The 19,231-nt window shown below is 39.6% G+C and overlaps 1 protein-coding gene across 3 annotated transcripts in view; it reads right to left on the bottom strand.

The window, feature by feature from the left end:
- Positions 1–95: 95 nt before the first annotated feature.
- Positions 96–19,231, bottom strand: part of slc29a3 (solute carrier family 29 member 3) — a 44,170-nt gene continuing 25,034 nt past the window's right edge. For all 3 annotated transcript variants that reach the window (XM_053232387.1, XM_053232385.1, XM_053232386.1), the window contains exons 5-6: positions 7,266–7,428; positions 96–4,223 (exon numbers count right to left, since the gene is read on the bottom strand). In XM_053232387.1, the coding sequence (XP_053088362.1) occupies positions 3,578–4,223; positions 7,266–7,428 (809 nt within the window). In that variant the 3' untranslated portion in view covers positions 96–3,577. The remainder of the gene's footprint in view (positions 4,224–7,265; positions 7,429–19,231) is intronic.

The raw sequence follows: 19,231 nt of genomic DNA, 5'->3' as shown, positions 1-19,231 counted from the left end.
TGTACATGCCCTGAAATTTAGCTTCCAAAATGGTTAAAAATGGTACTTTCTGCCAAAAACACTTGCCTGGAAATAAATGGGCGTGCACCGAAGTGGTAGATTTACAAATAATTTTAATGATACAAATAGTTGTTTCTTTTTAATGATACATAATAATAATAATAATAAGAAGAAGAAGAAGAAAGCGGCTTGTTTGCTTGCTTTGCTCTCCTGCCAGTGCAGATATGTTCGAAAAGTCTGAGCAGCAGAGCAACATGTGTAGACGATTTGGTAACATTTCATGTTTTCTACAGGGAACATTAGACAACTTGTAATCAGAAACCCCATTAATATGCAGAATACAGCAACAGAGAAAAGTCCATTCTAGCATGCCAACAGCACCTGCAGCCACAATTTATGAAAAGATTTTTAAGAAGTATAAAAACAATATAAAAAATATGCCTAGAAAATTGTGTATTTTATTGCCTTGGATGGTTACACTTATCAAGGACTTTGGATTTTGTAGGCTAATAGAGAATATCGAGCCTTGTTGCTGTTTATGCCCAGGTAACGTGTTCTTTGATACAATTATTTTATGGCTACCCGGGGCAGACAAATCATTGGCCTGGACACCTGGGACAAGTATATTTTGCATTCAGGCTGTTAGATTTTTACTAATAGTTGTCTAGTGGATAGAAAAAGAAAAATAACCAGAAAAGAAAAAAAAATACTCCTTATTGACTCGTTTGAGAAAAGTTTTAGACATTTATCACAAATCAAAAACTGAAATATCTATTTTAGATAAGTATTCAGACCCATTATTTACTACTTTGTAAAAGAACCTTTGGCAGCAATTACAGCTTTGATTGTTCTTGGATGAGTCTACAAGCTTTGCACAAGCCCTGGATTTGGGCAGTTTCTCCCATTCCTCAAGCTCCATCAGTCTGGATGGGGAGTACCTGTGATTTGCCACCTTCAGGTATCTCTATACATGTTTTATGGGCTTTAAAGGCTGGGCTTTGGCTGGCCCACTGAAGGACATTCAGAGAGTTATCCTGAAGCCACTTGAGCATTGACCTGGCTGTGTGTTTCAGGTTTTTGTCATGCTGAAAAGTTAAACTTCATCACAGTCTATGTCACATGCACTCTGGAACAGGTTTTCTTTAAGGATCTCTCTGTATTCCTTGCTGCTGAGAAGCATGCTGCCACCACCATACTTCGCCACAGGGATGGTATTAGTTGATGAGCAGTACTTGGTTTTTCACCAGATGCAGTGCTTAGAGTTCAGTCCAATGAGTCTCTAGGGTTTACACAGAATGGTGCGAAAAACAAAAAAAACACTGAGTTAGCAGCTGTGGGTGGAAACACCTTGTTGATAAGAGAGGTCAGAGGAGGTCAGTTTCGGTGAGTCTGTGCCCATGATAGCCTCAGATTTCTGATGTGGTCTTCTGCTGTTATAGCCCATCCACCTCAAGTTTTGATGTGTTGTGCATTCTGAGATGCTTTTCTGTTCACCACGACTGTAAAGAGTGCTTATTGAGTTACTATAGACTTCCTGTCAGCTCAGATCAGTCTGGTCATTCTCCTCTGATCTCTCTCATCAACAAGGTGTTTCAGCCTGCAGACTCTCCGCACAAAGGATGTTTTTTGTTTTTCGTACCATTCTGTGTAAACTCTAGAGACTCTTGTGTGTGAAAATCCCAGGAGATCAGCAGTTTCTGAAATACTCAAACAAGCCCATTTGGTACAACCAACCATGCCAAGGTTAAAGTCACAGAGATCACACTTTTTCAACATTCTGATGTTTGATGTGAACATTAGCTTGACCTGTATCTACATGAATGTATGCATTGTGCATGTACTGTATACAAGAGCAGGTGTACATGTGTTCCTAATAAAGTGGACAGTGAGCATATATACCCTTTTCTTTAACTTGCACTGTGTGGCCCAATTCTAGACTGTGCTGTAGCAGTTTCGATGGCCGGATATGGGCACGACGCTCCAGAGCTATCCATTTTCAGGGCTAGTTGATTTGGCAGGGGAGTTGTTAGACACTCCTTAGTGGATTTGGACTTCCATGGCCACTGTCCCACATGTGAAACTGTTGTGTTAAATTGATGCACATGAATGCATTATAATAATACATTATAGACTCAAATAATATATCATCATCAAATGATTTTTCATCAATGCGATTTTTTAAAACTATTAATAAATATAAAATATACACCTCACAGAACACTTTATTAGGAACACCTGTATACCTACTCATTCATGCAATTATCTAATCAGCCAATCATGTGGCAGCAGTGCAATGTATAAATTCATTCAGATACAGGCCAGCTGCTTCGGGAAACATCCACATCAACCATCAGAATGGGGAAAAATGTGATCTCAGTGACTTTGACCATGGCATGATTGTTGGTGACAGATGGGTTGGTTTGAGTATTTCTACTGTTGGGATTTTCTCACACACACCCACACAACAGTCTCTAGAGTTTACTCAGAATGGTGTAATAAAAAAAAAAAAACCTCCAGTGAGTGGCAGTTCTGCAGATGGAAAAACCTTGTTGATGAGAAAGGTCAACGGACAATGGCCAGACTGGTTCAAGCTGACAGAAAGGCTACAGTAACACAGACAATGACTCTGTACAATTGTGGTGAGAAGAAAAGCATCTCAGAATGCACAATTCGTCGAATCTTGAGGCACATAGGCTACAACAGCAGACCACGTTGGGTTCCATTTCTGTCAGCCAAGGACAGAAAGCTGAGGCTGCAGTGGGTGCAGGCTCACCAAAACTGGACAACTGAAGACTAGAAAAACATAGCCTGGTCTGATGTATCTCGATTTCTGCTGAGGCACACAAATGGTGCCAACAGCATGAATTCATGGACACAACCTGCCTTGTGTCAACAATCCATGCTAGTGGAGGTGGTATAATGGTGTGGGGAATGTTTTCTTGGCACACTTTGATACACACCTGATACAGAATATGAAACACTGCAGCACGTCTGCCAAGAATTAGTCCATTTAGTCTCAAATCAAATGAATTACAAAAACAAATGTACATATGTTTCTTTTTTTTTTTACCTTAATAAAAAAAATATTCCTATCAAACTATTTTGTAATATTTTTATTTTGTACATAATTAAATTCAAAGTTTGCTCCCTGCCTCCCAAAACCTCCAACCACTGACCATTCCTTTCTGCATTTGGTCAGTCAATGGCCTCGTAACAATTAACAATACATATGAGGATGGGGTTTTCTCATTCTTTTCATCCCTGTCAGCCAAATATAACTTGCTTAACATTCACCTGCTTCTTTCAAATTAGAAACTTAGTACAAAAAATTACCCCATTTCCCCAACCACCCTTGAATCTACAAGTGACCAGTTTCGACGCAAGAAACTTTGTGAACTGTGTGAAGCTGTAAAATTTGTCGAGCTGCATCTATACCTGCACACATAGTAATGCATCAAGTATAAACCTGGCCTTAAAGTAAGAATACTCAAACAATTAAATTGAACAATTCGGTGGAGTTCCATGTAAACACCTACATTTAGCCCATTTTAGGAAAACTGTTTAAAGTTTGCTACTGTCAGAAGATGTAGACAAGCAAAACAGAGAGGGCAGAGCCTGCCGCAAGCCCTGCTGCCAGGAAGAATGACATGATCACACCAGCTGGTTCTGCCAGGTCACGTGGCACCACCTTGGGCCCATACATCATGGTCAGTGTGCCCAAATATCCATTGGAGAACCCCAGCAGGCAAATAAACAGCACAGGGAAGATGTCATGGGCAAAAAATACCTGGTGCAGGTGATACCGAGGCTGGTAGTTACAGAACATAAAGAGTGGCACAAATGCAGTCCTGCAAGCCACAAAGATAGGTAACACAGGGCTGGTCGGGCCAGGAACCTGCAGCCAAATGGTTGTTTGCCTACCACAGAAGTCTGCCACATTGTACAGGAGGAAGCTGGTGAGTGGCACAAAGTAGGTGCTGCTCCAGGGGCTGCCTGAGTCTTTATCCACCGACTGGATGCCCGAGGAGATGGCTGGGAAGATGGTAATGGAGATGAAGAAGACCCAAAAGACATATATGCTCAATGTCCACATCTTTCCCATGATGGGCTTGAGGGGGGGCACAGAAACAACAGTTGGATTGCTGGTGGATTCTGGAGTGGACAAAGAGCTATCAGATGTGGTGGCAGTGGCAGTGCCAGTGCAGGGAGCCTCCAGGTAGTACCTGTAGCAGACACAAAGAGGAAAGAGATAAGTACACAGTGGTCCACAAGTATTTGGACAGTGATACAATTTTTGTAATTTTGCCTCTGTACACCACCACAATGGATTTGAAATTAAGCAATCAAAATGTGTCTGAAGTGTAGATATTCATTAATTCAAGGGGTTTAACAAAAATATTGCATTAACTATTTATGAATTACAGTCTTTTTTTTTTTACATAGTCCCTCTATTTTCACACTTAAAAGTAATTGGACAAACTAATATAATTGTAAATATAAGGATTATTTTTAGTACTTGGTGCCTGAAGTCTTGGTGACTGGAACCAATGGACGTGATGTCCATTGGTTCCAGTCACCAAGACTTCAGGCACCAAGTACTAAAAATAATCCTTATATTTACAATTATATTAGTTTGTCCAAATGCTAGGTTTTCTCCTTGAGATGCTTCGCCAGGCCTTTACTGCAGCTGCTTTCAGTTGCTGCTTGTTTGTGGGTCTTTCTGCCTTCAGTTTTGTCTTCAGTAAGTGAAAGGTATGCTCAATGGGGTTGCGGTCAGGTGACAGACTGCTAGATCAGCATATTTTTCCAACCTGATTTCTAGCAATGCTGGTAGACCTAAAGTCTTATTTAGTACTATCAACAAGGTTTTAAATCCTATTACTACTACATTTCCAGAGGCGTCTCCTGCAGTTTGCAATGAATTCTTGGAGTTTTTTATTACTAAGATTCAAAATATTCGCTCTAACATCTCAAATTCTGTTAATGTCTTTTTTGCCGACTCCTGTAATTTAGCTACTCTAACTAGCTTCGAGCCTGAGTCCCTATCCTATCTAATAGATATTATCTGTCATATGAAACCTACATATTGTTCATTGGATCCTATTCCCTCATCTTTTATTGTTGAAGTATTGGACACTATTGGCCCATGTATCCAGTCTATAATTATCAGTTGTCTTACTAGTGGCTATGTCCCATCATGTTTTAAACACGCAGTGATACAGCCTGTGCTTAAAAAGGCTACTTTAGATCCACTGGTTTTAACTAATTATCGTCCTATTTCTAAGCTTCCTTTTCTTTCGAAGGTACTGGAGAAGGGTGTTTTTCATCAACTCTCTTCCTTTTTAAAGAATAATGACATATTAGATAGGTTTCAGGCCGGGATCAGAGCTCAGTACAGCACAGAATCTGCTCTTTTGAAAGTGTTAAGTGACCCGTTACTGGCTGTTGATACTGGAAAATGTGTCGTTTTGGTTCTCTTGGATCGAAGTGCAGCTTTCGATACCATCGATCACTCTATTTTGCTGAAACGTCTTGAGCAGTATGTCGGTATTAGGGGAACAGCTTTAAACTGGTTTGCGTCCTATTTTAAGGGGAGAACGTTTTCTGTAGAAATTGACAACTTCACTTCCTCCTCTGCTGCATGTACATGCGGTGTCCCACAGGGATCCGTTTTAGGCCCTGTTTTGTTTTCCCTCTATCTCCTTCCATTGGCTAATATTTTTCGTAGGCATTGTATCATTGTTATGCAGATGACATACAGCTTTATCTCCCAGTTACGTCTGACGAGAATACATCTCTCCAGCCATTACTTGATTGTTTGAGTGAAGTTGAAAGGTGGATGGCGGATAACTTCCTTCAATTAAATGATTCTAAGACTGAAGTGTTAGTTTTTGGATGTCCGGATTTTGCCCACATCCTCTCAAAGACCTTGGCTCCTATAACTAACACTGTAGGTAACCATGCAAGAAATTTGGGAGTTATTTTTGACCCGGCACTTAAATTTGACAAACAAATAAACTCAGTTGTCAAATCAGCATTTTTTCAGCTTAGGATGATCGCCAAAAATAAATATTTTCTTTCGTTCAGGGACTTAGAAACCGTTATCCGCGCATTTATCTCATCTAGACTGGATTACTGTAATTCACTGTATTTAGGTATACTGTATACTCAATCTTGTCTGTCTTGCCTTCAGTTGGTCCAAAATGCTGTGGCCAGACTTTTAACAAGGACTAGGAAGAGGGAAAATATTACTCCTGTTTTGGCTGGTTTGCACTAGCTTCCCATTGAATATAGAATCCAGTTCAAGGTATTACTGTTTGTTTATAAGTCCCTGTCAGGCTTGGCACCAAACTACTTATCTGATCTTCTCTCCCATCATCAGACCAACAGGTCTTTAAGGTCATCAAACACTCTGTTGTTGTCTGTACCTAAGACACGCTTAAAACTTAAGGGGGATCGGGCATTTTCAGTGGCAGCACCTCAGTTGTGGAATAATTTGCCTTTTTGCTTGAGATCGGACACTTCTGTTCAGGTTTTTAAATCTTAAGACATATCTTTTTAAAGTAGGCTGGAGTAACTGCTGTATACAATTTTATTGTGTGTATATTTAGTGTTGTGTATTACTTGTGTTTCCTTTTATCTTCTTTGTTTTATTGCCATTAGTTTAACTCTACTTCTCTGTGCAGCACTTTGGTCGGCTTTGTCGTTATTAAATGTGCTATATAAATAAATTAAACTGAAACTGAAGCTGAAACTGTTGCTCATTCATGAAATTCATCTACTGACCTGCATATTGTAATGTCAAGATTCCACATACTTTGCATGACACTTAAATCAAGTGCTACTAAGTGTTCTTGCTGACCACACATGGTTGAAACTAAGCATGATGCTAAGGCTATGCTTCCTTATTCCACTCTCACTTTAGCAGACATGCTCTCTCTCTCTCTCTCTCTCTCTCTCTCCCCCTACCTCCCCCGTAGCTATCATAATTTAGAACAGAATAGAACTGAAGAGTGTGAACTACAGGCCAAGTCCATAAAGTGACATACTTGGTATTCAAGAGCTGTTACTGTGACTTGTACTGATTAATGACAAACTAAGGTGTTAAGATAATATGCCTTTCAGTTTTCAGTTTAACTGTGTGCTTTCTGGGAGAACTATATACATTTGACATGTTGAAATGTTTTTAGTTTGTAAGTTTTCTTTTGAAAAGACAGCAACACAAAGGTATTCCCTCAATAACATGGAAATGGAGGTTTACACACCTGGAGTAGGCCAGTTTGGGCAGCACCAGGTACATGATGATGCAGAGAAGAATGAAGACGTCAGCAGTAAGGAAGTAAGCCAATGCACTGCTGGTCACATCACTTGCTGCAGCCAGATCCACTATGGATGCTACTGCACTCAAAGTGCCACCCATGGCTTGACCTGCGCTCATACATGCACACACGCACATATAGGTCTTACTATCCTTGTGAGGACCTTCCACTGGCATAATTATTAATGAAGCTAATTAATGCTTTGCTGTTTTGGCAGTCAAATGTCAGCAGGTTAAATATCACATTCTTATTATGTGAGGACATTTGGTCCCCACCATGGGATGAAAATATGCCCACACACGCACACAGGGGGTTCATCCCTCCATCCACACCCACACCCATCCACACCCACACCCATCCACACACACACACAAAAGTAGAGTGTACATTCTGTGACTGATGAATATGTTGAGACTTAATTTTTGGTGTAAGAGTTGTATGTGCTAGTTGTTCCTATGTTTAAAAGCTCGTTACCATAATACAACCTGACAGACACTGCATGTAGCTTGCAGACCTGCTGCCATTAGTTAATCATTAGAATATCATTCATTCATCTTTAGTAACCATTTTATCATGGTCAGGATTGCAGGGGATCCAGAGCCTATTGCAGGAACCCTGAACACAGGGACACAGCCTGGATGGGACCCCAGTCCATCACAAGGCACCATGCGCGCACACACACACACACACACACACACACACACACTCTCACATTCATTCACACCTAGGGGCAATTTACTGTAGCAGATCCTCCTGCTCGCACGTTTTTGGGAAATGGGAAGAACCTGGAGCAAACCTACACAGACACGGAAGTACACTAGCTATATCAGTGAATTAATTTTTGATACAATACTGTCACCATCAAAAACCTCAATAAAAGGATAAGCAATTATTGTCATGTGAAAATATTTGCATATACCTACTTGAGATACAGTTGTATGCAAAAGTTTGGGCACTCCTGGTCAAACTACATATTTTGTTGATTTTTGAAGTGAAACTATGCAAACTATTTTAAAAAATTGGTGTATGTATACATATATATATATATATATATATATATATATACACATACACACACACACACACATATATACACCAATATTTTATATATATATATATATATATATATATATATATATATATATATAATTTTTTTTTTTTTACACACATACACACACACACACACAGTATATATGTCTACATATACGGTCATGTCCACAAGTATTTGGACTGACATAATTTCATAATTTTGCCTCTGTACACCACCACAGTGGATTTGAAATGAAGCAATCAAGATGTGATTGAAATGTAGGCTTTAAGCTTTAATTCAAGGGGTTTTCTCAGAAAAAAAGAGATCCTAAAAAGACACTTGACTCTTGAATAGAGAAATAAAATTATTCTTGCATGCGGTGACATTAAGTGATTATTTACGACAAAAACAGATTCCATGGGGGCTTAGAATTCAAAAAGGACCGACGATGGGATTCAGTAATTCTTTTTTTATTTTTTGTGATAAGTGGTGTGGGATCACTAACAAGTGCTCATTTGACTTGATGGCTTCACTGATTCAAGAGATGACTGATCAGTTGACAAGTGCTCAGAATGAAATTAAAGCTACTCGTGAAGCTCTAGAGAAGACAATCACCAACAAAGAAAGATTAAAGAATATTTTGGTCGAATGTGAGGAAAGTCAAAAGAAACTTGAATCTGAAATTAAAGCAGTTAAGAAGAAAAAATTTCACAGAGATACAGATGATCGTCAAAATAGAGTTTATACCTGGAGACACCCAAAAACCACCCGTGGTGACTGGCAGTATACCTCTAAATTGGATGAGACTGTGTGGCTGACATCAGATAATGATACCAACTCTGAACATTATAGTACAGGGTCTGCCTCATGTTTTTTAGAGGGCCCCCTTGGGGTGGAACTCATCGCATTCTCAGACCCAGGCCACAGAAAGAAGAAAAAATACAGATGGGGTAAGAAAAAATCATCTATGTGACAGGCCACAATACCTATCGCAGATAACAGGTGAAAATGTTGTGAATCTTTCTTGCAAACCCATATTTTTAGTATGCCTTACAGCTCTTGAAAAAGGTTTATCCTTTGTGCCGACAACATTCTGTAATGAATTTAATACTTATGTGGATTTTCAAATTTTTTAGAAAATTCCATTTGAAGGAATTTTTTTCTAGTCATGTTGAGCTCGTCTCTCCTTTGGGTAATGAACATCCTTACATTTCTTCGTCAATTACGAATACTGCGAGTCCTTTAGTTGCTACTACTTCTTCTATGTCTTCTAGACCATGTAAATTTTTTTGAGGTAAATCTACATTCATCCCACTCAAAAATCTAAATTCTTCTTTGGAAACATATTACCAATGAGTACAAAGAGATGCTAGTCAAATTTTTAATAAACGTAATTATAAAGTTTTTAATAATCTGTCTAAAGAACAAGGAGATGCCCTATTTGAATTAAAAAATAAATCGTTGGTGGTAAATCCTGCTGATAAGGGCGGTTCAATAGTAGTTATGGATTCGTATGATTATGACCAAGAAATTCAAAGACAATTGGATAATTCTGTCTTTTACATTAAATTACCTTCTGATCGCACAACATCTTTTAAAAGCGAAATACATGAGGTGTTATCATATTTGAGAGAGAATACATTACTAAGAATGAATTTCATTTGCTGAAGGTTGACTTTGCAATAACCCCAGTTTTATATATATACTACCTAAGATACAGAAATATATTCTTAAACCACCTAGTAGACCTATTATAGCAGAAATTGGTTCACTTACTGAAAAAATATTGACTTTTATTGATTTTTTTTTTCTTAAAATCATTTTGTTACAAGCCTTCCCTCATATCTGCAGGACTCTATGGATATGATTAAGATATTGAAATCTGTACAATTGCCAAATGATATATATCTTGTCAGTTTAGGTATTGAGTCTCTGTATACTAATATTCCCCATGATGGACGTGTTGATGCTATTGATTTTTTTCTACATGATCGTTTTTGTAATAAAACTGTTGGTATTGACTGTATTAAGGAACTTGCTAGATTGGCAATTACGAAGAATTTCTTTATGTACAAGTATGATTTTTATTTGCAGATCAAGGGAACAGCAATGGGGAGTACTATGGCTCCTAATTATGCCAACTTATATGTTGGTGTTTTTGTACATAGATGTGTGTAGAATAACTGATCTTTATAAAAAAAAAAAAAAAACGACGGATAGAAATACCGTAGGTTTCCATCCGACCCATCTAAAGAGAAGCTTACAGATTAATCAGTTTCACAGGATACGTCATATTTGTAGATTTGATGAAGCATATAGAAAACAATGTAATTATTTGCCTCAGAGGTTTCAAGAAAGGGGATATGTATCCAGTTGGATAAAAAAGGCAGCTGCTCTTTTAGAGAATACAAAATGAAATCCTCAATATAACACGTGTGGAGTCTAAAAATAATCGTTTGACTTGCATTATTCAATACTCGCCTTTAGGTTGAAAATAATTCGAAAAAATTATTAATAACTGATCTTTATTATAAAAAAAAAAAAAAAAAAAAAAAAAAAGACAGATAGAAATACTATAGGTTTCCACCCGACCCGTCTAAAGAGAAGCTTACAGATTAATCAGTTTCACAGGATACGTCATATTTGTAGTTTCAATGAAGCATATAGAAAACAATGTAATTATATGACTCAGAGGTTTCAAGAAAGGTGACATGTATCAAGTTGGATTAAAAAGGCAGCTGCCCTTTTTGAGAATACAAAATGAATGCCTCAGTATAAAATGGGCGGAGTCTAAAAATAATCATTATTCAATTCTCGCCTTTAAGTTGAAAAGAATTTGAAAAAAATTATACAGAAGTATTGATATATTGTTAGTTCTGATCCTGTAATGAGTCGTTTTCGTAAGGAACTCCCACAAACAGTGTATAAGCATGCACCCAATATATGACAGTTGGCTGTTAGGGCTGATCACACAGATGTGGACAGTGTGCACAATGCAATTTCATAACAAAATGTCATGTTTTAAGTCATCCTCATTCGAGACAACAAATGAATCAAAAGAGTCATTTCATGCAATACTAAAAATGTCATTTATATGATTAAATTTCCTTGTGGTTTGGCCTATATAGGAAAAAGTCAACTGAGTTTAAAAACATGGATTGGTGAACATAGAAGTAACGTGTTTAAATGACCAAAAGAATGCCATTGCTGTCCATTTTAATCAAATGAAACATAATTTGTCTACTCTATGATACAGAAGGATTGAACAGGTTAAGATATCAAGAAGAGGTGGTGACACTAATAAATTACTTTTACAGAGAGAACCGATCTATATGCACACATCAAACTTTGTCTCAGAAAGGACTTGGTTTAGATTTTGAATTAAAACATTTTTTTGATTCCTTAATGAATTAATGAATGAATGATGAATAATGAATGAATTATTTAAGCTGTAAAATTGGTCTTTATGATATTGGTCTTTGCTTCTATGGATATGTTTGTATTAATTTATGTGTAATTCTTATGTTGATTATATATATTGGCTTAGATATTGTTTGTTTTTTTTGTGTTGATGTCATTTAATTGTTGGATGTTTTGGGATTCACTGGTGATTATATTATACTGGAGAGGATGATTTATTTTCTGGAGTTTTTCATTGGATAACTGTTTGCTTGTTTGTTGTCTATGCCCATTGTCAGGTTGTATCTATTTAAGCATTTTCAGGACTTCTACTGCTTGACGCAGACCGCCATGGTCAAAATGTTGTCTGCTCTATTTATTATTAAAATGTTTTGAGAGCATTATAGCAATGTCCTGTCCCTTTTTCCTTCCATGATTTATTTAGATTCTTTGGCCATATACCTGGTTTAAAAAAAACAACAAATAAAACATTTGGATGTGCGCACACTATCCTGTTTCTCTACTTGCCTGAAGTCTGGAACCCATGGTCATCACCAAATGCTGAGTGTCCTCCCTTGAGACGCTTTGCCAGGCCTTTACTGCAGCTGCCTTCAGCTGCTGCTTGTTTGTGGGTCTTTCTGCCTTCAGTTTTGTCTTCAAGTAAGTGGTCAATTGGGTTGAGGTCATCAGACATTTTAGAACATTTAATTTATTTGCCAAAAGACCCTTGGGTTGCTTTCACTGTATGTTTTGGGTTATTATCCATCTGTAGTGTGACACGCCGTCCTATCAGTTTTGCAGCATTTTTTGAGAAGAAAGTACAGTTCTATTCGCTTCAGAATTCCTCCTGCTATTTCTATCAGCAGTCACATCATCAATAAACACCAGTGACCCAGTTCCACTGGCAGCCATACATGCCTATGCCATAACACTGCTTCCACATATTTGATGGATGATGTGGTATGCTTTGGAACATGAGCCCTTCCTGTCCTTCTTCATACTCTTCTCTTCCCATAATTCTGGTACAAGTTAATCTTGCATCAGAACTGGTCAGGCTATTTTAGAGGTTTTTTTTTTTTTTAAGAGAAGTCTAATCTGGCCTTTCTGTCCTTGAGTGTTACCATTAGTTTGTATCTTGAGGTAAACCGTCTGTACATTCACGAAGGTGTCTCTTGATTGTAGATGTTGACAATGACACACCTGCTTCCTCCAGAGTGTTCTTGACTTGGCTAGGTGTTGTGAAAGGTTTTTTTTTTTTTTTTGGTCAACATCGAAGTAGTCAGCATTCGTCCACTTTAGTTGTTGCTGAGCTTGCCAGTTCATTCCTTCTTTTTAAGAATGTACCAAATTGTTGATTTGGCCACTGCTAAAGTTTGTGCTATCTCGCTGATAGTAGTAGTAGTAGTTTAATGCCAGGTGTTGACCTATCAGTCAATTCTCCAATTACTTTTGAGCCTGTGAAACTGGAGGGCCTATGTAAAAAAAACAGCTGTAATTCCTAAACGGTCAGTGCAATATTTTTGTTAAAGTTCTTGTATTAAAGCTGAAAGTCTACACTTAAATCACCTCTTGATTGCTTCATTTCAAATAATCCATAGTGGTGGTGTACCAAGCAAAATTAGGAAAATTGTGTCACTGTCCAAATACGTATGGACCTGATTGGTGTGTTAGTATATCATTTTATATATATATATATTATACATACACATACATACATACACCGATCAGCCATAGCATTATGACCACTCACAGGTGAATAATATTGATTATCACGTTACAATAGCACCTGTCAAGGGTTGAGTTATATTAGGCAGCAAGTGACCAGTTGTTCTCGATGTTGATGTGTTGGAAACAGGAAAAATGGGCAAGCATAAGGATTATAGAGACTTTGACAATGGCCAAATTGTGATGGCTAGATGACTGGGTCAGAGCATCTTTAAAAAGGCAGGCCTTGTGGGGTGTTCCTGGTACGCAGTGGTTAGTACCTACCAAAAGTGGTCCAAGGAAGGACAACCGGTGAACTAGCGACAGGGTCATGGGCGCCCAAGGCTCACTGATGCGCGTGGGGAATGAAGGCTAGTCCGTCTGGTCTGACCACACAGAAGAGCTATTGTAGCACAAATTGCTGAAAAGTTAATTCTGGCTATGATAGAAAGGTGTCAGAACACACAGTGCATCGCAGCTTGCTGCGTGTGGGGCTGTGTAGCCACAGACCTGTCAGAGTGCCCATGCTGACCTCTGTCCACTGCCAAAAGTGCCTACAATGGACAGGTGAGCATCAGAACTGGACCACGGAGCAATGGAAGAAGGTGGCCTGGTCTGATAAATCACATTTTCTTTTACATCATTTCGAAGGCCGGGTGCGTGTGTAGCGTTTACCTGTGACAGTGTGATGCTCTGGGCAATGTTCTGCTGGGAAACTTTGGGTCCTGGCATTCATGTGGACGCTATTTTGACACATACCACCTACCTAAACATTGTTGCAGACCAGGTACACCCCTTCATATTCATATTCCCTAATGGAAGTGACGTCTTTCGGCAGCATAATGCGCCCTGCCACACTGTAAAAATTGTTCAGGAATGGTTCAAGCAACAAGACAAAAAGTTCAAGGTGTTGACTTGGCCTCCAAACTCCCCAGATCTCAATCCAATCGAACATCTGTGGGTTGTGCTGGCCATCAAGTCCGATCCATGGAGGACCCACCTCGCAACTTACAGGACTTAAAGGATCTGCTGTTAAAGTCTTTGTGCCAGATACCACAGCACACCTTCAGGGATCTAGTGGAGTCCATGCCTCGACAAGTCAGGGCTGTTTTGGCAGCAAAAGGCGGACCAACACAATATTAGGCAGGTGGTCATAATGTTATGGCTGATCGGTGTGTATATATATATATATATATATATACACACATATATATATATAAATATATAAATAAATAAATAAATAAAATACACATACAGTCAGGTCCGGAAGTATTTGGACAATGACAGAGTTTTTGTGATTTTGCCTTTATACACCACCACTTTCAGCTTTAAGAGGTTCCACAGAAAATATGGCATTTACCATTTACGAATTACAGCCATTTTCAACAAAGTACCTCCATGTACAGGGGCTCAAAGGTATTTGGACAAAGTGACATAATTGTAAACATAACCATAAATTTAATACTTGGATGAAAATCCTTCACAGTCAATCACTGCCTGAAGTCTGGAGCCCATGTTTTCAAAACTCAAATTCTGAGTTTCCTCCCTGGAGATGCTTTGCCAGGTCTTCACTGCAGCCACCTTCAGTTGCTGCTTGTTTGTGGGTCTTTCGGCCTTCAGTCTTGTCTTCAGTAACTGAAAAGCATGCTCTATTTGGTTGAGATCAGGCGACTGACTTAGCCATTGAAGAATATTCCAGTCTTGAGTTGCATTCGCAGTATGTTTAGAATAATTATCCACCTGCACTGTGAAGCGGCGTTCTATCAGTTTTGTAGCATTTGGCTGAATGTGAGCAGAGTATAGCCCTGTACACCTCAGAATTCATCTTGCTACTTCTGTCAGCAGTCAGTATCCAGCAGTCAATAATTTATCATCAATAAACACCAGTGTGCCTGTTCCACTGGCAGCCATACATGCCTATGCCATAACACTAACTCCACCACGTTGACACATGATGTGCTATACTTTGGATCATGAGCTGCTCCTTTCTTTCACCATACTTTTCTCTTTCCATCATTCTGGTACAAGTTAATCTTGGTTTCATCTGTCCAACAAATGTTATTCCAGAAAATGGGAGGCATTTTTAGATGTTTTCTGGCAAAATCTAATCTGGCTTTCCTGTTCTTGAATGTTACCAGTGGTTTGGCACCTTGTTGTAAGCCCTCTGTATTTACATTCATGAAGGCATCTCTTAATTGTAGATTTTGACAATGATACGCCTACCTTCTCCAGAGAATTCTTGACTTCTGTTGATGTTGTGAAGGGGTTTTTCTTCACCAATGAAAGGATTCTGTGACCATTCACTTTAGTTGTCTTCCATGGTATTTCAGGCCTTTCGATGTTGTTGAGCTCACCAGTGCTTTCTTTCTTTTTAAGAATGTACCCGACTATTGATTTGGCCACACCTAAGGTTTTTGCTATCTCTCTTATAGATTTATGTTGTTTTTTTCATCCTAATGATGGCCTCCTTCACTTGCATTGAGATCTCCTTGGACTTCATATTGGTAGCTCCAGTCGAACAGCTGCCAAATGCCAACTCAATACCTGGTATCAACTCCAGACCTTTTATCTGCTTCAATTGTCTTGAAGTAATGAGGGAATGGACCGCACCTTGTCAATTAACTTCTTGTCAGTCAATTGTCCAAATACCTTTGAGCCTCTAAAAATGGTAGTACTTTGCTTAAAATGGCTGTAATTCCTAAATGGTAAATGGTATATTTTTGTGGAACCTCTTAAAATAAAGCTGAAAGTCTGCACTTCAATCACATCTTAATTGTTTTATTTCAAATCCATTGTGGTGGTGTACAAAGGCAAAATCACAAAAATTCTGTCATTGTCCAAATACTTCCGGAACTGACTGTATATATATATAGAGAGTGATACACAATCAGCCAATCACCTATCAGGAAACAATAATTTGGATATTTTAGGCAGCAAGTGAACAGTCAATTCTCAACGTCGACGTGTTGGATGCAGGAAAAATGGGCAAGCATAAATATCTGAGCGACTTTGACAAGGGCCAAAGAACTTTTGACAAGAGCATCTCCAAAAAAAGCAGGTCTTGTGGGGTGTTCCCAGTATGCAGTGGTTAGTACCTACCAAAAGTGGGTACAAGGTCATGCACGCCCAAGGCTCATCGATGTGCATGGGGAGCGAAGGCTACCCCGTCTGGTCCAATCCCACAGAAGAGCTACTGTAGCACAAATTGCTGAAAAAGTTAATGCTGGCTATGATAGTGTAACGCTTGGTAGTAACACCACTGAGATTACACAAACAAGAGGAGTCTTTCAAGTTCCAAAAGTCCTATGTATAATTAACAGTATCACTGGAGTGCTCTTAACGGCTTGGCGTGTCCTCGGTAGCATTACTCCAGCTAAAAGTTCGATACCGGGGGAATCCTTCCCTGGAGAATAATCCCTGCGTGAACTCAGTCCTGAGATATTCCAGCGGCAGCAAAGGGAAGAAGGAAAAAAGTATCCTGTATCGGCAGCAATCACTCAGGAGGCAAGAACAAAGTAGAGGAAAAAAGATTCTCTTTGTGCCAGCATACCAGCTCCATTTATGGCAAACAAACAGTACTTCCTACTTCTGCCTGGGGGCATGTGGTCTCACGTGACAGGAAGTCTCGCGAACTATTGCAAGAATGCAGACCTGACCAGAAGCTGCTGATTTTTGGGGCAAATGAAGCACAAGCAGTGAACAGTAACAATTATTAACATGCTGTCACATTATTACATAAACCTGTGTGTTGGAATGTATATATATTGAGCCCCTTATGTGGCTGTGCTGGCTGGGTGGGGGCGTCTATATATAGACGCCCCCACCCAGCCAGCAGCATCGGAGGGAGCAGCCCGTAATAGTGCTTTAGATTAACAACATTAAGAACATCTCGCTTAGGTGGGTTGCCCCAACAAGCAGTGTAATTTACTGGCCCTAATTCTTTGATAACTTCAGATGGACCCTCCCACTTGGGCACTAGCTTAGCAGAGAATTTGGTTGAGGGACTGGAGAGGGGGTGAGTCTGAAGCCAGACCAGAGCTACTGGCTGGAAGTGCGCATCTTTCCTCTGGGCATTGTAGCATCTGGCTTGTCTGGCCTGGTGCACTCTGGTGCATTCTGCATTTTACCTCCTCCCCCATGATGTTGTCATTCAACCAGAGAGTAAGGAGACTGGTCTGGTGAGGGTGTCCTGTTTATCAGTCTTTCCAGTGAGCCCTTAATCTGTCTGCCCATCATGAGTTCCGCTGGTGTTTTTCCCATGGTTTCTTGTTTGGCTGTTTTGATGGCAAAGCAAAACTCCAGGAGCCACTGGTCCCAGGTATGGTGTTGAGTTACGACATATGATGCAATCATGGTTTTTAATGTCTGGTTTACTCTTTCAGTCAGGTTTGTCTGTGAATTGTAACTAGTAGTGAGTTTTTGGATGCTTCTTCAAGCCTTGCAGAGGTCAGCCAGGAGGGTTGAAGTGAATTGTGGACCTCTTTCTGAAATCAAGTATTTTGGCACTCCCTAGCGAGTGAAAAATTCTTCCCTGAAGACTTTCAGAATGTGAGGTTTTGCTGTCTCTCAGGGGGAACATTTCCACCCATTTGGTAAAGCAGTCCACAATGACCAAGAAGTAGGTGTTTTGTTTTTTTTTTAAACTGGTAAAGAGCGGCCCCATCAAATCAATCCCCAGGGAGTGTCTTTGCTCGGTGACATCGATGCTCTGGAAAAGACCACTGGGTTTGGTGTTGTCTGGTTTGTACCTCTGGCAGACAGTACAGTGTTTGACATACTCCCAGTCTTTATGGACAGTGGGCCAGCAGGCAACCTCCAACACCCTCAGCAGTGTCTTCAACCTCCCTAGATGTCCCCCTAGAGGATTGTCCTGCACGTAAAGTAGAAAAGTGGGTACTTCTGCTTCCGCCCTCATTAAGTAAGCAGCAAAGAAGGGAGCTCCTCTAATTAACAACCAGTTATCGTCATTCAGACCAGCCAATCTATCAAAATAACCCAGATTACTTGTTCAGATGTCTTAAGCAGTGCTCTTGGACATGAAACAGAACCCATCTAAACAATTACACCGAAACTCTTGAGAAATACCATGGCAGAGAGCAGCGGGGAAAAAAAAATGGCAGATCACCCATTTCACTAAAAATACTCAGGGCCGAGCTTCAGTCACACTGAGAAGCCATTGCTAGTGATATTAAGTCACAAATTGAGAACTTACACCAAGGAATAAGGAGAAGTATTTTATCTATTCGGGAAGAGGCAAAAGCAGATATTCATGCACTTTTTTCAAAGAAATCTCTGCGGATTTAGCTTCTCTGCATAAAGTGCACACAGATTCTATGAGTGAATGTGTAGAGATGGGGAAATCTTTAGGTGATACAATGAACCGAGTGATTGGTTTAGAACAATTTCGAGACTCTATGATGAAGGAACACAAAAAATACATGAAAAATGTATGGACTTTGAGAATCGCAGCCAGAAACAGAATCTGAGATTCGTCAGCATTACGGAAGGGCCAAAGCTAGAAATCCAACCCGGTTCACCATGGAGCTGCTATCAGCCGCTGTTCAGAGCTGATAATTTGGGGGACACTTCTATAAGGACAGATCGTGCACATAGATCCCTGGCTCCAAAACCAAAGGCAGGAGAAAGGCCCTGGTCCATGATATCTTGCTTTCACTACTTCTCTGACAGGGAAAAGATCTTAAAACTATCCAGGAGCAAAGGATGTCTCCACTACAAAGGGTCCCCCATGCATATTTTCCCCGATGAGAGCCCAGAAGTC

This window comes from Pangasianodon hypophthalmus, chromosome 3 (assembly GCF_027358585.1).
Source record: "Pangasianodon hypophthalmus isolate fPanHyp1 chromosome 3, fPanHyp1.pri, whole genome shotgun sequence".
NCBI classification, from domain to species: Eukaryota; Metazoa; Chordata; class Actinopteri; order Siluriformes; family Pangasiidae; genus Pangasianodon; species Pangasianodon hypophthalmus.
The sequence above is the reverse complement of the archived record's forward strand: the minus strand, read 5'-3'. Positions and strand labels throughout refer to the sequence as shown.